The sequence below is a fragment of the Corythoichthys intestinalis genome, chromosome 11 (assembly GCF_030265065.1).
Source record: "Corythoichthys intestinalis isolate RoL2023-P3 chromosome 11, ASM3026506v1, whole genome shotgun sequence".
Classification (NCBI taxonomy): domain Eukaryota; kingdom Metazoa; phylum Chordata; class Actinopteri; order Syngnathiformes; family Syngnathidae; genus Corythoichthys; species Corythoichthys intestinalis.
The window spans coordinates 48,035,633-48,050,490 of NC_080405.1; the positions used below are offsets into that span (position 1 = coordinate 48,035,633).

Genomic DNA, 14,858 nt, shown 5'->3' on the forward strand with positions numbered 1-14,858 from the left:
CAAGAATGGTGAGCAAAAATCCCAGAACCACACGTTTAACTCATTATTGGTATAAAAGACACCTGTCCACAATCTCAGTCAGTCACACTCCAAACTCTACTATGGCCAAGATTAAAGAGCTGTCGAAGGACACCAGAGACAAAATTGTAGCCTTGCACCAGGCTGAGAAGACTGAATCTGCAATAGGTAAACACTTGGTGAAAAGAAAGCAACTGTGGGAGCAATTATTAGAAAATGGAAGACCTACAAGATCACCGATACTCTCCCTCGATCTGGGGCTCCATGCAAGATCTCACCCTGTGACGTCAAAATGATAACCAGAATGGTGAGGGAAAATCCCACCACCACACGGGGGTACCTAGTGAATGACCTACAGAGAGCTGGGACCACAGTAACAAAGGCTACTATCAGTAACACAATGCGCCGCCAGGGTCTCAAATCCTGCACTGCCAGACGTGTCCCCCTGCTGAAGAAAGTACACGTCCAGGCCCGTCTGCGGTTCGCTAGAGAGCATTTGGATGATCCAGAAGAGGACTGGGAGAATGTGTTATGGTCAGATGAAACCAAAATAGAACTTTTTGGTAGAAACACAGGTTCTTGTATTTGGAGGAGAAAGAATACTGAATTGCATCCGAAGAACACCATACCCACTGTGAAGCATGGGGGTGGAAACATCATGCTTTGGGGCAGTTTTTCTGCAAAGGGACCAGGACGACTGATCTGAAAATCTCCTTCCATCAGCAAGGACATTGAAGATGAGACGTGGCTGGGTCTTTCAACATGACAATGATCCCAAACACACAGCCAGGGCAACACAGGAGTGGCTTCGTAAGAAGCATTTCAAGGTCCTGGAGTGGCCTAGCCAGTCTCCAGATCTCAACCCCATAGAAAATCTGCGGAGGGAGTTGAAAGTCCTTGTTGCCCAACGACAGCCCCAAAACATCACTGCTCTAGAGGAGATCTGCATGGAGGAATGGGCCAAAATACCAGCAACAGTGTGTGAAAAGCTTGTGAAGAGTTACAGAAAACGTTTGGCCTCTGTTTTTGCCAACAAAGGGTAAATAACAAAGTATTGAGATTAACTTTTGGTATTGACCAAATCCTTATTTTCTACCATGATATGCAAATAAATTCTTTAAAAATCAAACAATGTGATTTTCTGTTTTTTTTTCCTTCCACATTCTGGTTGAGGTTTACCCATGTTGACAATTACAGGCCTCTCTAATATTTTCAAGTGGGAGAACTTGCACAATTAGTGGTTAACTAAATACGTATTTGCCCCTCTGTATATTATTTTAATACTTAACTACTGCCCACTCACTTGGCTGTAAAGTAATTGATCATAGCTTGTTTGCCTGTCATTGATGTTGCTGATGTCCAATCCTTCCGAAGTGGGAGGGTTGACAGCGAATGAATAGTTTGCTGCCACCTTCCTGCTTCAAATGGATTGAACATCTACTGGTGATAATCTCACTAAAAATCACAGCAGAAGGATGTTTTCCTTTTTTGTAATGACTTTTTTTGTACATAACTGCCAGCCATCTTGGGTAGAATAATTGGAAACTAGATATAGCTGTACCTCTACTTATGAAACTTTCTACAAATTGAATTTTCAGGTTATGACACACCTCAGCAGGAAAATGTTGCTTCTTGTTACGAAAGAAATTTCAGGATAGGAGAGGCAAAAATCAGTAAAGTACAGGTAGTCTCCGGGTTACGATGTACACAACTTTCGCGATTTCAACTTTACGACGCCAAAGTCTCTTCCGCCATTCTGTCTTCAGTCGTTTTTTTTTTTTTTTAATTGTGTAAACAGTACCTAATTCTTGCCATGCCTCCTCCCCCCAGCAGTGTGGCTGCCGCCTTGCAGTTCCTGACATCCCACCCCACCCTAATGTCATCTCCGGGTGTCATGTGTCTACCCGAGAAGCGCTCTTTTCGGCTTGGGAGAGTCATGAACCTCGCCCCAACCTCCAGTTCTTCCCTGGCCGCCAATAATGCGCTTTTTTTCAGACTTCTCACTTCCTTGTTCTCATGCTACTGCTGCCACTGCCGCTGCTTCTCCCCCGCGCCAACTTCTCTTGCGAGTTCTGATCCGTTTTTTTGAGTTCTGATGGCGGGCTTGCATTAAGAGAGGCGACCTGAGCGGCCATGATATCCCCCATTTCTTGCCTCCCTACTTTTTCCACAGCGCCCTTTTATCTCAGCAAACTCACTCATAAATGAAGCCCAAAAAGTCATTTAATATAACCGCATTTAACACAACGTACCAAACAGTATCTTATTTTTACTTGATCTTATTTATATGACGTGGACAGTTATTTTGTATTTAGAGGTACTTAAGGGGTTAATTCCGATTTACACTGGAATTCAGGTTACATTGCCAGACTGGGAACGGAATTTATTTGTAACCCAGGGGACTACCTGTATTGTAATGCAGTAGATACGCATCTACTTGCTGCTTTCTGCTTTCAAATGTCGCGCAATAAGATCCTGTAGCCCTATTGGTCATAATCAGGGTACCCGCGGGTTATTAAAAGTATTAAAAAAGCATTGAATTTAGTTTTCCATTATTAAAGGTATTAAAAGTATTAAAATAGCTGTCGTAAGTCTGGAATTTTTTTCACCGTGGTTTTAATTTTTAAGAACATCTCAGTGCAACCTAAATTATATCCGTGATGATTTTTTAAATTTTTATTAATCCATAACGAAGATGACGCGTAGAATTTTTACGATGCACTGCACCTCGTGCGTGCGCGCCGTTAGCATCATTAGCACTAACATCACAACAGCAGGCAATCGCACAGTACTGTGTGCTAACGCAAGGAACTGCTCAGTTGCCTTAGTTGTTATGTTCGACGAAAGCTTCAACAAGACAACCAAGTCCAAACAGTTGGACCAAGTCGCATCCAGATACTTTGGGTCGCAGTTTATGGGTCATGTGACAGTGGACCTGCTTAACATTTCAAAGTAAGTTGCCAATTTCTCCAATTAAAATGTGTTGGATGCAATAATTTATTTCTGCACGGTTTGCCTTTCGAATAAATGTGAATTTCGCAGTTTTAACTCAAGAGTTAGCCATGTTCAATGGGGTATTGGCAGGTGCACTAGCCTTAGCATGGTAAACCGGAGTCGTATGCTGCGTTCCAGAAAAGTGTTGGACTTTTCCGACCTCCGACTAGGAAAATATCATTGGAACGCCACTCGAACTGGGAGGTTCAAGTCGCGAAGTCGGAGAAAAAATAACTACCCTGAGTTGTTTCAATCTGACGTCACTGGACAAAATGGCGCTCAAGAAACGTAACACAATAATGAAGTAAATCAAGTTTATTTGAGACGCCATGTATTTTTTTCTCATACAGTGAATTATCTTTGTTGTGCTTTGTTTTTATATTGACGATCAGCAAAGGATGTAACTAAAAAAAAAGGCAGTTTACAGTGTGGGCTATAACGCAGCCGTCGTTTTTCATCTAATATTTGATCGCTTATAGGAAGGCAGGTTTGCTGGAGGTCAAAATGTCTTTGGATGGCCAAAATAAAATGGCCTTGTTGTTTACATTTGCTTGGAACGCTTTGAGGTCGGAACTGGTACCATCCGAGTGGGATAAATCCGACTTCCCACTTCTCTGGAATGCAGCAGTAGATACACCATCACTCTCAGGTACACAACACGGTTGACACTGTCTATTATTGGAACGAGTGCGGGGTAACGTTGATCTGGATAACATGGCATGGTGGTAGGCAAATTATAATGTAGGTGATAGTACAACACCTCCTGGTATATTTAAATGTTTTTCTTGATTAAATAAGAGTATGGATATTCTCTGATTAAAAGAAATGTCTTCAATAGCTAACAAAGTATTAACATGCGTTTTGTATACTTCTTGTAATGTGATTAGAAAAAAAACAACTACCAAGGGAAATGGTCATGTGTAGCTTTTTTATTTTGTGGTAATTAATTGTAAACTACTGCCATTTAGTGGCTGTTTTTTAAACTTTCACTGCCAAATGCCAATTGCAAGCACTTTACAGTTAAGGTGGCCAACTTGACAATCACCGACCTACCACCTTGACTAGGTCCTCTTAAAAGGGAAACCTGTTGTATTGCAAATGTAATTTCTGAAGTTGCTTTACAATAATAGTGTAAAATCCATTTTATCTTGGGGGGAATTTTTTTTGAAAGACCTTGTATTTAAATGTGTTTTAATTGTATCTTTAATAAATGTGCATTCTTTTGTCAAACACACTTAGTAATTGAGGTTAAATTTGTTGTTCAGTGCTTTATTTTTTTAATATGATTAAATATTATCTAAATAATGGGTGCGAGAAAAGTATTAATTTTCAGTTGAAATGGCATTAAAAAAGCTCTTAAAAGTCTTGAATTTAGATTGATCAATCCTGGGGGGACCCTGATAATCTATCCCATCATGCTTCAGTAACACGATTCTGCTCTGCTATTGGCCTATTGTTGATGAAGTTTCAATGTGGGTGTCGCAGTATGATGACGTGCACAGGCGCAACGGTGTTGTTATTATAGTGGGCTTGACGTCTTCGCCAAAAGAGCACAAGTCTCCTCGCGTTTTTGTTTTTTCAAGCCCACACACATAAGGCAAGATATTTTATTTTTATATTTTCCTTTCCGTTATGTTGTATCATTTACAGTATTTCATTGCAGGTATTAACGGTTAGGTTAGGTGTACAAAATGATTCAAATGTGTTTGGCAGTTGTTTTATTCCAGTTTTAGCACGAGTATTAAATTTCATGTGGCTTTTCAGTAGTGCTTGGAACAGATTAGGGCATTTACATGGAAAATGCGTCTCTACTTACGGAATTTTCAGGTTACAAGACTACTTCCAGAACCAATTAATTTTGTAAGTAGAGGTACCACTGTATCACAAAGTACATATTGCACAGCATCAGCACGTTACTTCTAAGTATTCCCTGATACCGATGACGTCATTTTAGTGCTGTATCAGTACCGTGCAACACTAATCTTAACCATTGCTTAAAAGCCCTGGAAACAGTATTGGCAACCCTCATTTCACTCAGCTCAACTACATACTGTGGGCTGATGTCTCGATGAAGTTTCAGGTGGCTCATAGAGACAAATTGATGGGTCAAGACTTGTCGCGGAGTCAGTCGCTGGGAAGCGTTGAGGTGGAGCATTTTCTTCAACATGTCCACAAACGTCTGCTTGTCTTCTGCGTACACATCTTTGTCCTTGGTGTGCTTGCCATCAAACGGCTGCAGCTGAAACAAAACAAAACAAAACAATATTTATTACTGGTGTCTTTTCTTGGAGAGGCTTGGTCCTTATCTGGGTGGCAACATTTTTGCCATACTTGCTGAAGGTGATTGAGAGAAATCAACTTGATCTTCCTTGTGTCTCGTGGCACAAATCCTGTCTCTTGCTGTTCAGGTGTCTGCGGAGAGAGGGTTGTTTTGCCTTTTTTTTTTTTTAAACCTCCGAACGCCAACATTTTTACTTGAAATTTAAGTTACCTTCAGTTTCCAGGTACTGTTTTGGTTGTCTCTGTGAAAAAAGTCACAAGTCTTCTGTCCAGAAATCATGGTATCTTCTGGAAACGGACCTTGAGTCTCCATAATAAACTTTATCTGAAGACACGACACAAGAGACCGTGGGTAAGAACAACTTGTCAGGCTTTCCTGTTCAGGGGAATTTATCCCGGTAGTTTACCATTTCGTATTCATTCCTGCCATGGTACATATGAGTGCCCATATATAGGAAAGCTGCCACACAGCCGACAGACCACATGTCTGTTGCTTCAGTGAATGGAGCCCCCAGTAAGATCTCTGGAGACCTGAAAGTGGGTAAATGCACAATTTAATCGACTTTTGAGTGCTCTGAAGGGTTAACCATCTGATTTACCCAACCCAAAATTTCAGGGAAGTTTTTGAGAAAGATAATGCAAACATTAAAACAAACTCCACACACAGAGGACCCATGTTTTGTCTTTGAAATAGCTGGACACCACTATCTATTGTCTTTAGTCATCCAATTCTTGACTGTGACTTTGGTGCTCCATTTCCTTGCAGAAACATGGGGCAAATAAGTATTTAGTCAACCACCAACTGTGCAGGTTCTCCTATTTAAGAAGATTAGAGAGGCCTGTAATTGTCAACATGGGTAAAACTCAACCATGAGGGACAGAATGTGGGACCCCCCCCCCCCCCCCCCCGAACATTACATTGTTTGACTTTTAAAGAATTTATTTCCAAATTAGAGTGGAAAATAAGTATTTGGTCACCTAAAAACAAGCAAGATTTCTGGCTGTCAAAGAGGTCTAACTTCTTCTAACAACGTCTAACGAGGCTCCACTCGTTACGTGTATTAATGGCACCTGTTTTAACTCATTATCGGTATAAAAGACACCTGTCCACAATCTCAGTCAGTCACACTCCAAACTCCACTATGGCCAAGACCAAAGAGCTGTCGAAGGACACCAGAGACAAAATTGTAGACTTGCATTAGGCTGGGAAGACAATCTGCATTAAGTAAAACGCTTGGTTTAAAGAAATCAAATGTGGGAGCAATTAGTAGAAAATGGAAGATATACAAGACCACTGATGATCTCCCTTGATCTGGGGCTCCATGCAAGATCTCACCCCGTGGTGTCAAAATGATAACAAGAACGGTGACCAAAAATCCCAGAACCACACGGGGGGACCTAGTGAATGACCTACAGAGAGCTGGGACCACAGTAACAAAGGCTACTATCAGTAACACAATGCGCCGCCAGGGACTCAAATCCTGCACTGCCAGACGTGTCCCCCTGCTGAAGCCAGTACACGTCCAGGCCTGTCTGCGGTTCACTAGAGAGCATTTGGATGATCGAGAAGAGGACTGGGAGAATGTGTCATGGTCAGATGAAACCAAAATAGAACTTTTTGGTAGAAACCCAGGTTCTCGTGTTTGGAGGAGAAAGAATACTGAATTGCATTCGAAGAACACCATACCCACTGTGAAGCATGGGGGGTGGAAACATCATGCTTTGGGTCTGTTTTTCTGCAAAGGGACCAGAACGACTGATCTGTGTAAAGGAAAGAATGAATGGGGCCATGTATGGAGAGATTTTGAGTGAAAATCTCCTTCCATTAGCAAGGGCATTGAAGAGGAGACGTGGCTGGGTCTTTCATCATGACAATGATCCCAAACACACAGCCAGGGCAACAAAGGAGTGGCTTCGTAAGAAGCATTTCAAGGTCCTGGAGTGGCCTAGCCAGTCTCCAGATCTCAACCCCATAGAAAATCTGTGGAGGGAGTTGAAAGTCCGTGTTGCCCAACGACACCCCCAAAACATCACTGCTCTAGAGGAGATCTGCATGGAGGAATGGGCCAAAATACCAGCAACAGTGTGTGAAAAGCTTGTGAAGAGTTACAGAAAACGTTTGGCCTCCTTTATTGCCAACAAAGGGTACATGACAAAGTATTGAGATGAACTTTTGGTATTGACCAAATACTTATTTTCCACCACGATTTGCAAATAAATTCTTCAAAAATCAAACAATGTGATTTTCTGTTTTTTTTTCTTTTCTTTCCAAATTCTGTTTCTCATGGTTGAGGTTTACCCATGTTGACAATTACAGGCCTCTCTAATATTTTCAAGTGGGAGAACTTGAACTTGCACAATTAGTGGTTGACTAAATACTTATTTGCCCCACTGTGAGTCTCAAAAGTGCAATGGTAATGGTAATACTACACATGAAAAGAAGAGTGCAACCAAGGTAAGATTAGAAAACTGGGGATTCATTGCCTTTGGTTTTCCAGATCCCTAGAGAAACATTGTGTTTATTCCAAAAGGAAAACAGTCATGTTGACCCTGAAGAACAGTACTCAATTAGGCAAAAGCCTATTACACTTTTTGTACTGACGTAGTAAGCACATCGAGGTTCCACCATTTTTGATATTCTATTCTCTCACCTGAACACCTGGGTCTGAACATTGGAACTACTATTCCTTCTAAAAAAATTAGCATATTGTGATAAAGTTCATTATTTTATGAAATGTAGTGATAAAAATTAGAGTTTCTTATAGTTTAGATTCATTACACACAACTGAAGTAGTTCAAGCCTTTTATTGTTTTAATATTGATGATTTTGGGGGGAAAAAATTAGCATATCATGAAAAGGTACTCTAAAGAAGCTACTGACCAAATCATCTGAATCAACGAATTAACTCAAAACCCCTGCGAAAGATTCTTGAGGCTTTTAAAAACTCCCAGCCTGGTTCATTACTCAAAACCGCAATCGTGGGCAAGACCGCCGACCTGACTGCTGTCCGGAAGGCCATCACTGACACCCTCAAGCAAGAGGCTAAGACACAGAAAGAAATTTCCGAACGAATAGGATGTTCCCGGAGTGCTGTATCAAGGCACCTCAGTGGGAAGTCTGTGGGAAGGAAAAAGTGTGGCAGGAAACGCTGCACAATCAGAAGAGGGGACCGCACCCTGAGAAAGATTGTGGAGAAGGGCCGATTCCAGAACCTTGGGGGACCTGCAGAAACATGGAAATGGGCTAGAGGTGCCGCATTCCCCTGGTCAAGCCACTTTTGAACCTGAAATAGCGGCAGAAGCACCTGACCTGGGCTACAGAGAAGCAGCACTGGACTGTTGCTCAGTGGTCCTAAGTACTTTTTTCAGATGAAAGCAAATTTTGCATGTCATTCAGAAATCAAGGTGCCATAGTTTGGAGGAAGAGTGGGGAGAAGGAAATGCCAAAATGCCTGAAGTCCAGTGTCAAGTACCCACAGTCAGTGATGGTCTGGGGTGCCGTGTCAGCTGCTGGTGTTGGTCTACTGTGTTTTATCAATGCAGCTAGCTATCAGGAGTTTTTGGAGCACTTCATGCTTCCATCTGTTGAAAAGCTTTATGGAGATGAAGATTTCATTTTCCAGCATGACCTGGCACCTGACCATGCCATTACTGTGCTCATTTGGCCTGCCAACTCGCCTGACCTGAACCCCATAGCAGTGACGTGCGGTCAGGGGAGGCAGGTGAGGCAGAGCCTCACCTGTCATCATGACAAAAAAATAATTATAGCATCAAATTTATATTAATATTTGTCCATTGGTTTTTATGTATGACTCATTTCAAACATTTTTTATAGTCCAAATCGCTGAATTTGCACATTTCCTGTTCAAATAACGAACACGAGAGGTGCGGCAGCAACGAGTAAAGCCTCACCTCTGATTGCGCAATCCATAACAAACTGGGTTGATACATGGAATTGGAGCGTGCTGGTTGCCGTCCATCTGCATGTCGCCATTATAATGTTTCCAGATACGTTTATTTGACCTGATTTTCCACAGTCTGGCTAATGTCTTTAACGGCTTAAAGTTTAACTTTTGTTAGCGACATATTTAGTTTTGCTGATGGGAAATAAAACCGCAGTGAAAAGGCACAGCTTGCGGCAGATAGTACTCTGCCGCACTGAAAGGGGGCGTACGTGAAACTGGACTTTCCGTCAAAAGTGGACGCGATTAACAACACCGGAGCTAAAAGGTTTGCTTCAAACTACGGGACAGAAGATAACTCGCGCTTTTCAAACGGACTGGTACACCCGAAAAGACTGGCTATGTGGCTGTCCTTCGAAAAAATCGGCTTTGCTGCTTTCCCTGCCTTTTTTTCTCAACTTGTGCCAATGTCTGGACTAACACGAGATATTGTGACATTAAAGAACTACCACGAAGCCTCAGCAAACACGAGAGCTCGACCACTCACATTCAAAGCCTGATTGCCTTAAAAACTTTTGGAAGCTCAAGGATTGATTTGGCTTTGACGAACAGCGGAAGCTCAACGGTAGCATCCAGAATGCTAAGGTAAAGAGTTTGAAATACCTTATTAATGCAACCTGCATCCTAGCTAAACAGGAGTTAACATTTCGTGGTAACGATGAGCGTGTAAGCTCTTCTAAACGTGGCATATATGTAGAACGATTACATGGTTTTGCTCAGAAAGATGAAAGGTTAGCTAGACATTTGGACACATCCACTGTGTGTTCTGGCTTGTCAAATAGAACACAGCGATCTAATTGAAGCAATCCTCTCCATTGAGGTGGAGAGATTTTTTTAAGGTAAAGGAAAATAAGGAGGACTTTTACAAAAAGGGCGTAGGTTTGCATAGGGACGGTAGGGACATAACACTACCAACTTTTCAGGATGCTAAAATTGTCCCCACCAACGTTTAAGCAACCTTACCTTTTTTGCATGATATAATGTTCAGTTATATAGAGAATTTAGATCTTTCAATAGTTCCATATGTTGTAAGGATAGAATTGACCCTACCATTATTAAGTAAATTATTTTCATTATGTTTATGCTAATAAAAACCAGACATTTATTCAGGAAGTTTTCAAAATGTTTCTTTAGTATTTTTTTAAAACAAAGGTTTGAATCGAACAGTGTATCATCTGAACCAATGCACATAAAAGTTATTATCAGTAGATAAGGATTTATTTTGCATTGATCATTTTGCCTATTAATTAACTAGGTTCATATACATGAGAAATGTGGCCCTCTGCCCCCTTCATCCAATCTGTTTGGTCTTATTAATGTCCCGTCCCCAGCAAAAAGTGTACCTACATGCAGGTTATGCTGTTATATCGTCCCTACGAATGTTGAGACCAAACCTATGCTCTTCCAAAGTAACGGCGGTTTTTGTGGTGAAGGACAGGTGCAAGACCACAAACAGTTTTCATTTCAATCTTATAAAAAAATTTTTTTAAAAGAGCTTAGACTAAGAAAAATACAATAGAATATTTAAAAACTAAATTTTGGCCTTAAATAAAATATTCTTTGTTTTTCTTTTCACACTTTTTGTTTAGCAATCTGTAATAAATTGATTAAAGTATCAGAATTACAAGTTTTAAAAACAACGGAATATTTCACTAAAGGTCAGAATTGAATTCTGTGGTTTTGTACACCACTCTTTACTCTCATTTATGTTGCATGAATTATCGCAAATGCATGTTATTTTCTTACTTTTACGTATCGATAATATGTACCGTGTGTGCGTGTTTTGTGAAGAATGCTGATGAGATATGAAATAACCAGTAGCCAATTGAATAAGCTACCCTTTTTGGTTTATATATTTGGAAATCTGACACTAAAGGAGTCAGTGCCTCACCAACCATGAACCTCACCGCACGTCACTGCCCCATAGAGAATCTGTGGGATATTGTGAAGAGGAAGTTGAGCCACACCAGACCCAACACTGTGGGTGAGCTTAAGGCCGCTATCAAAGCATCCTGGGCTTCCATAACACCTCAGCAGTGCCAAAGGCTGATTGCCTCCATGCCACGCCACATTGAAGCAGTCATTTCTGCAAAAGGATTCCCGACCAAGTATTGAGTGCATAGCTGATATAATTTTTAAAATATTTTTTTAAATTTTATAATCTATAATTTTTTATAAATTTTTGCCACACACATAGCCACAACAAAATGTTCCCTCAACAAATAGATGCTAGAATGTCGGGGACAATGGCAAGGCCATAACCTTGAGCGCCCTGAAACTCAGAACACTAATCCGTGTACGAGATTGCTGTGTGATCAACAACCGCAATGTAGCTGCTTGACTGGACGCTGAGTTATTGAAAACCCAGATTGTTGATTGTGTCATTGTACAGTTTGTGGCCATGTAATGTATGTAACTGTACCATGTCTGATTGTGCGTCTTTAGCTGTATGGAGGGACGGGAAACTGATTAGCATATGCTTCCTCCCGTCTGCCCTTGTCTTTTTTTCTTTGGTTCTTTCTTCCTTCGGGCAAAGTATATCACATTTTGTAATTGTCAATGATTGTCAATGATACCGTTGATGACAATAAATATTTCATTCATAATTAATTAAAGGTTAATAATTTTTGTGTTAAAAAACACTATTTTGGGTTGGTCGGATGAAATATGCTAATTTTTTGAGATAGGGATTTTTGTTTTTTTCTTGATTTTTTTTTTTCCCCCAAAATCATCAATATTACAACAATAAAATGCTTGAACTACTTCAGTTGTGTGTAATGAATCTAAAATATATGAAAGTCTATCAGTACATTACAGAAAATAATGAACTTTATCACAATATGCTAATTTTTTGAGAAGGACTAGTATGTTTTGTGACAAAAAAAATGCAATTACACAAATTAAATTGTAATGACTAAAAATGAATAGCTGAAAGAGATGTACTTTTTGTACTCAAACCTCATGGATTTAAAGAATCTATCGTCTTTATTATTCCAATAACAAACAGGTACAGTTGGTCCTACTATTGGATTTGTTTCGGGACAAAATATTCCAAAAGGGAAAATGGCAACAGCAAACGGCAAAAACAGAATCAAAACAATTTCAAATTTTGAAATAGCGACTGAGAATCCACTAAGGGAAAATGGCAACAGCAAACGGCAAACAGAATCTAAACAATTTCAAATTTTGAAATGGCGACTGAGAATCCAGTTTGTTTTTCCAGTTCCTTACCGGTACTGGTGGCTCTGACTATTAGAGTTCTGTTTGTTGACCGAACCGCCTTGGGCCAATCCGAGGTCGCCGAGTTTGATTCGGTATGGCTGCCGCTGGTGGTCGATCAGCATGATGTTTTCCAACTTGATGTCTCCGTGGATCGTATGAACGCGCTTCAAGTGGTCCAGAGCGATGGCCAGCTAAAAAATGATGGATGTTTTATCAATGATCTTCTCATTGTTGTCCAAGTGTGGAATATACCTGATGGACCAGGGGTCGAATCTCTTTCACTTGGAGATTTTTGAATTGTCGTTCCTTCATGAGGTCGTAAAGACTTTTGTCCAGGTACTCAAATTCCAAACAAATGTGGCCCATGTCGTTAAAGATACGTTTCCACAGCACCAAGTGTCTTTTGGAGTTATGTAGGATTTTTACTTTCTGCAACGTGTCAATCTACAGATAGGACATATTAAATGAATAATGTAGCACAGTGATAAGTCTATCGTCAAATTTGGACTGCAAGCTGCAATTTCTATCGCCAGATTACACAAATACTTATTATCTTTATTTATTTAGTTTTTTACCTGAGCCAGGTTCACCCTACCTCAACCTTGGCCTGTTCCGCAAAGCTGCCTTGATTTCTAAACATTTTCACCGCCACAGTCTTGTTGCTATCCATCTTGCGGCATTTGGCCACTTTCCCGAAGGTTCCGCTGCTGAGCAATGACAGCACCTTGTAACTAGTGGACGCCGAGTACAGCCGGGCTCCAGGGACTAAGCGATCCCCAAAAACGCCGTAAGAGTCCATCTCTGCTTTCTACCTGTGCACCTGGTTTACTAACCTTCAGTCTCCTCTTAGAAGAGAAGCGACAAAAACGTGCGGTGGTGGTAGATACCTTTGAACGCACCATGATGCTGCGTGACATCACAATCACATAAGCGCGCCGCTCAGGGAAGAGGTCATTCAGCTGGGATGATGTCTGCTAGTGGCATCATCTTGAAAGCTGTTGAAAAGTGGACTGACAACCGAATGAAGTGTCGTCAGAGACATTATCCAGGCTTACCTCAATCACCCCTCCATTTTCAAACACGTTATTAGCGTAAGTTCTCCCACGTATTGATAGGCATATATACAGAAATTTAAGTATGACTTACAAATTTGATCATATAAATTAACTTAACTAATTTCATCCAGTTCTTAATATTATCTTGATACTAGAAAATTCTGTTTCTGGAGAAATTGCAATGGTAGCTTTGCTTTCGCAGGTATACCCCTTGGGGTCACATCCATTTGATTTGGGGTCATTTCCATAAGCGGATTTTAAGGGGGTGCCAGGGGTGCCAGGCCCCCTGGTGACCGAAAAGTGTCATTGCATGTTAATTGACTTTCTTACATATATAAAAGTTGTAAAGCAATAAAACTGCAACAAAAATGAATGAAATGAACAAAAAAAAAAATTTTGATAATGGGTCAAAATTATTTTTCAAACAGATCATGTGACTAGCACCTTAGACGGTCATTTATTTTGCATCGAATTTTCAAAAAATAAAATATTATGGGAGGGCAATTTTATTTTTTGCATTCAAAAACTTTTTCTACGACTCTTTTTTTTTGATTGAAGTGATTTTTTCTTTTTGAAAATACATTTTTGTGAAGCAACTTATTTTTTGATTGAATAATAAAGACAAAAATGTCCTAGCCAAAATGTGGCCCAAACACAAATCAACATTACTTCAATCAAAAAAGTTGCTTCAATCAAAAAAAAAAAAAAAAAAAAAAAATCAGAGAAAAATAGCTTTCACATGCATTTTTTGGGAGTTTTTTGAGTTTCAAATTTATTTTTGCATTCAAACACATTTTTTTTTTAAAATTGAAGTGAGTTTTTTTTTTTTTTTTTTTGGTTGAAAATATATATTTTGATGCAACTTTTGTATTGATTGAATACTAAAGACACAAATCTACCTCCATATGGCTCCGCCCAGGGGATCCAATTTTTGACGGGTGTAAGTACATTGACATGACACCGGTAAGCGTACCATATTCAATGGATAATGATCTTGACAAAAAGTATTTCCTAAGCAGCCTGATTTAGAATTCTGCTCAAGAATGATGGGAAACAGAAAACACTCATTGTCAACTTATTATTATAAATATTCTTGTATGTTAATTTTATTGCTTACACTACGTTTCGGGGTCATCAACATGTTGTGCCCCCCCTGCCCCGAAAGTCAAACTCCGCCTATGGTCATATCCTCTCGATTAGGAGATATTATATGGTCACTTCCTGTTGATATCAGGTCATTTTCTGTTGATATTTTGATGTACATGGCCGCCAATGGCATCGACTTAAATATGTGTAAATTGGTTTCGAATGCATTGACATGAATAAT

General features: G+C 40.1%; 1 protein-coding gene across 1 annotated transcript; it reads right to left on the minus strand.

Annotated features, from left to right (window-relative positions):
- Window positions 1-5,136: 5,136 nt before the first annotated feature.
- On the minus strand, window positions 5,137-13,195 carry LOC130923740 (homeodomain-interacting protein kinase 2-like). The gene is made up of 7 exons (XM_057849666.1): window positions 12,729-13,195; window positions 12,486-12,667; window positions 5,700-5,823; window positions 5,504-5,617; window positions 5,344-5,424; window positions 5,190-5,251; window positions 5,137-5,143 (listed from the first exon to the last, which is right to left on the minus strand). The coding sequence occupies exons 1-7, from the start codon at window positions 12,840-12,842 to the stop codon at window positions 5,137-5,139; spliced, it is 684 nt and encodes a 227-aa protein (XP_057705649.1). The 5' UTR covers window positions 12,843-13,195.
- Window positions 13,196-14,858: the final 1,663 nt, after the last annotated feature.

Bases quoted from the DNA above. Each gene is read 5' to 3' on its own strand.
- LOC130923740 (XM_057849666.1), bottom strand. From the start codon at position 12,842: ATGGGCCACATTTGTTTGGAATTTGAGTACCTGGACAAAAGTCTTTAC. The intron at 12,668-12,728 runs GTATATTCCACA...ATCATTTTTTAG, and splicing joins TTCGACCCCTGGTCCATCAG to CTGGCCATCGCTCTGGACCA. The intron at 5,618-5,699 runs GTAAACTACCGG...TCGTGTCTTCAG, and splicing joins GCAGGAATGAATACGAAATG to ATAAAGTTTATTATGGAGAC.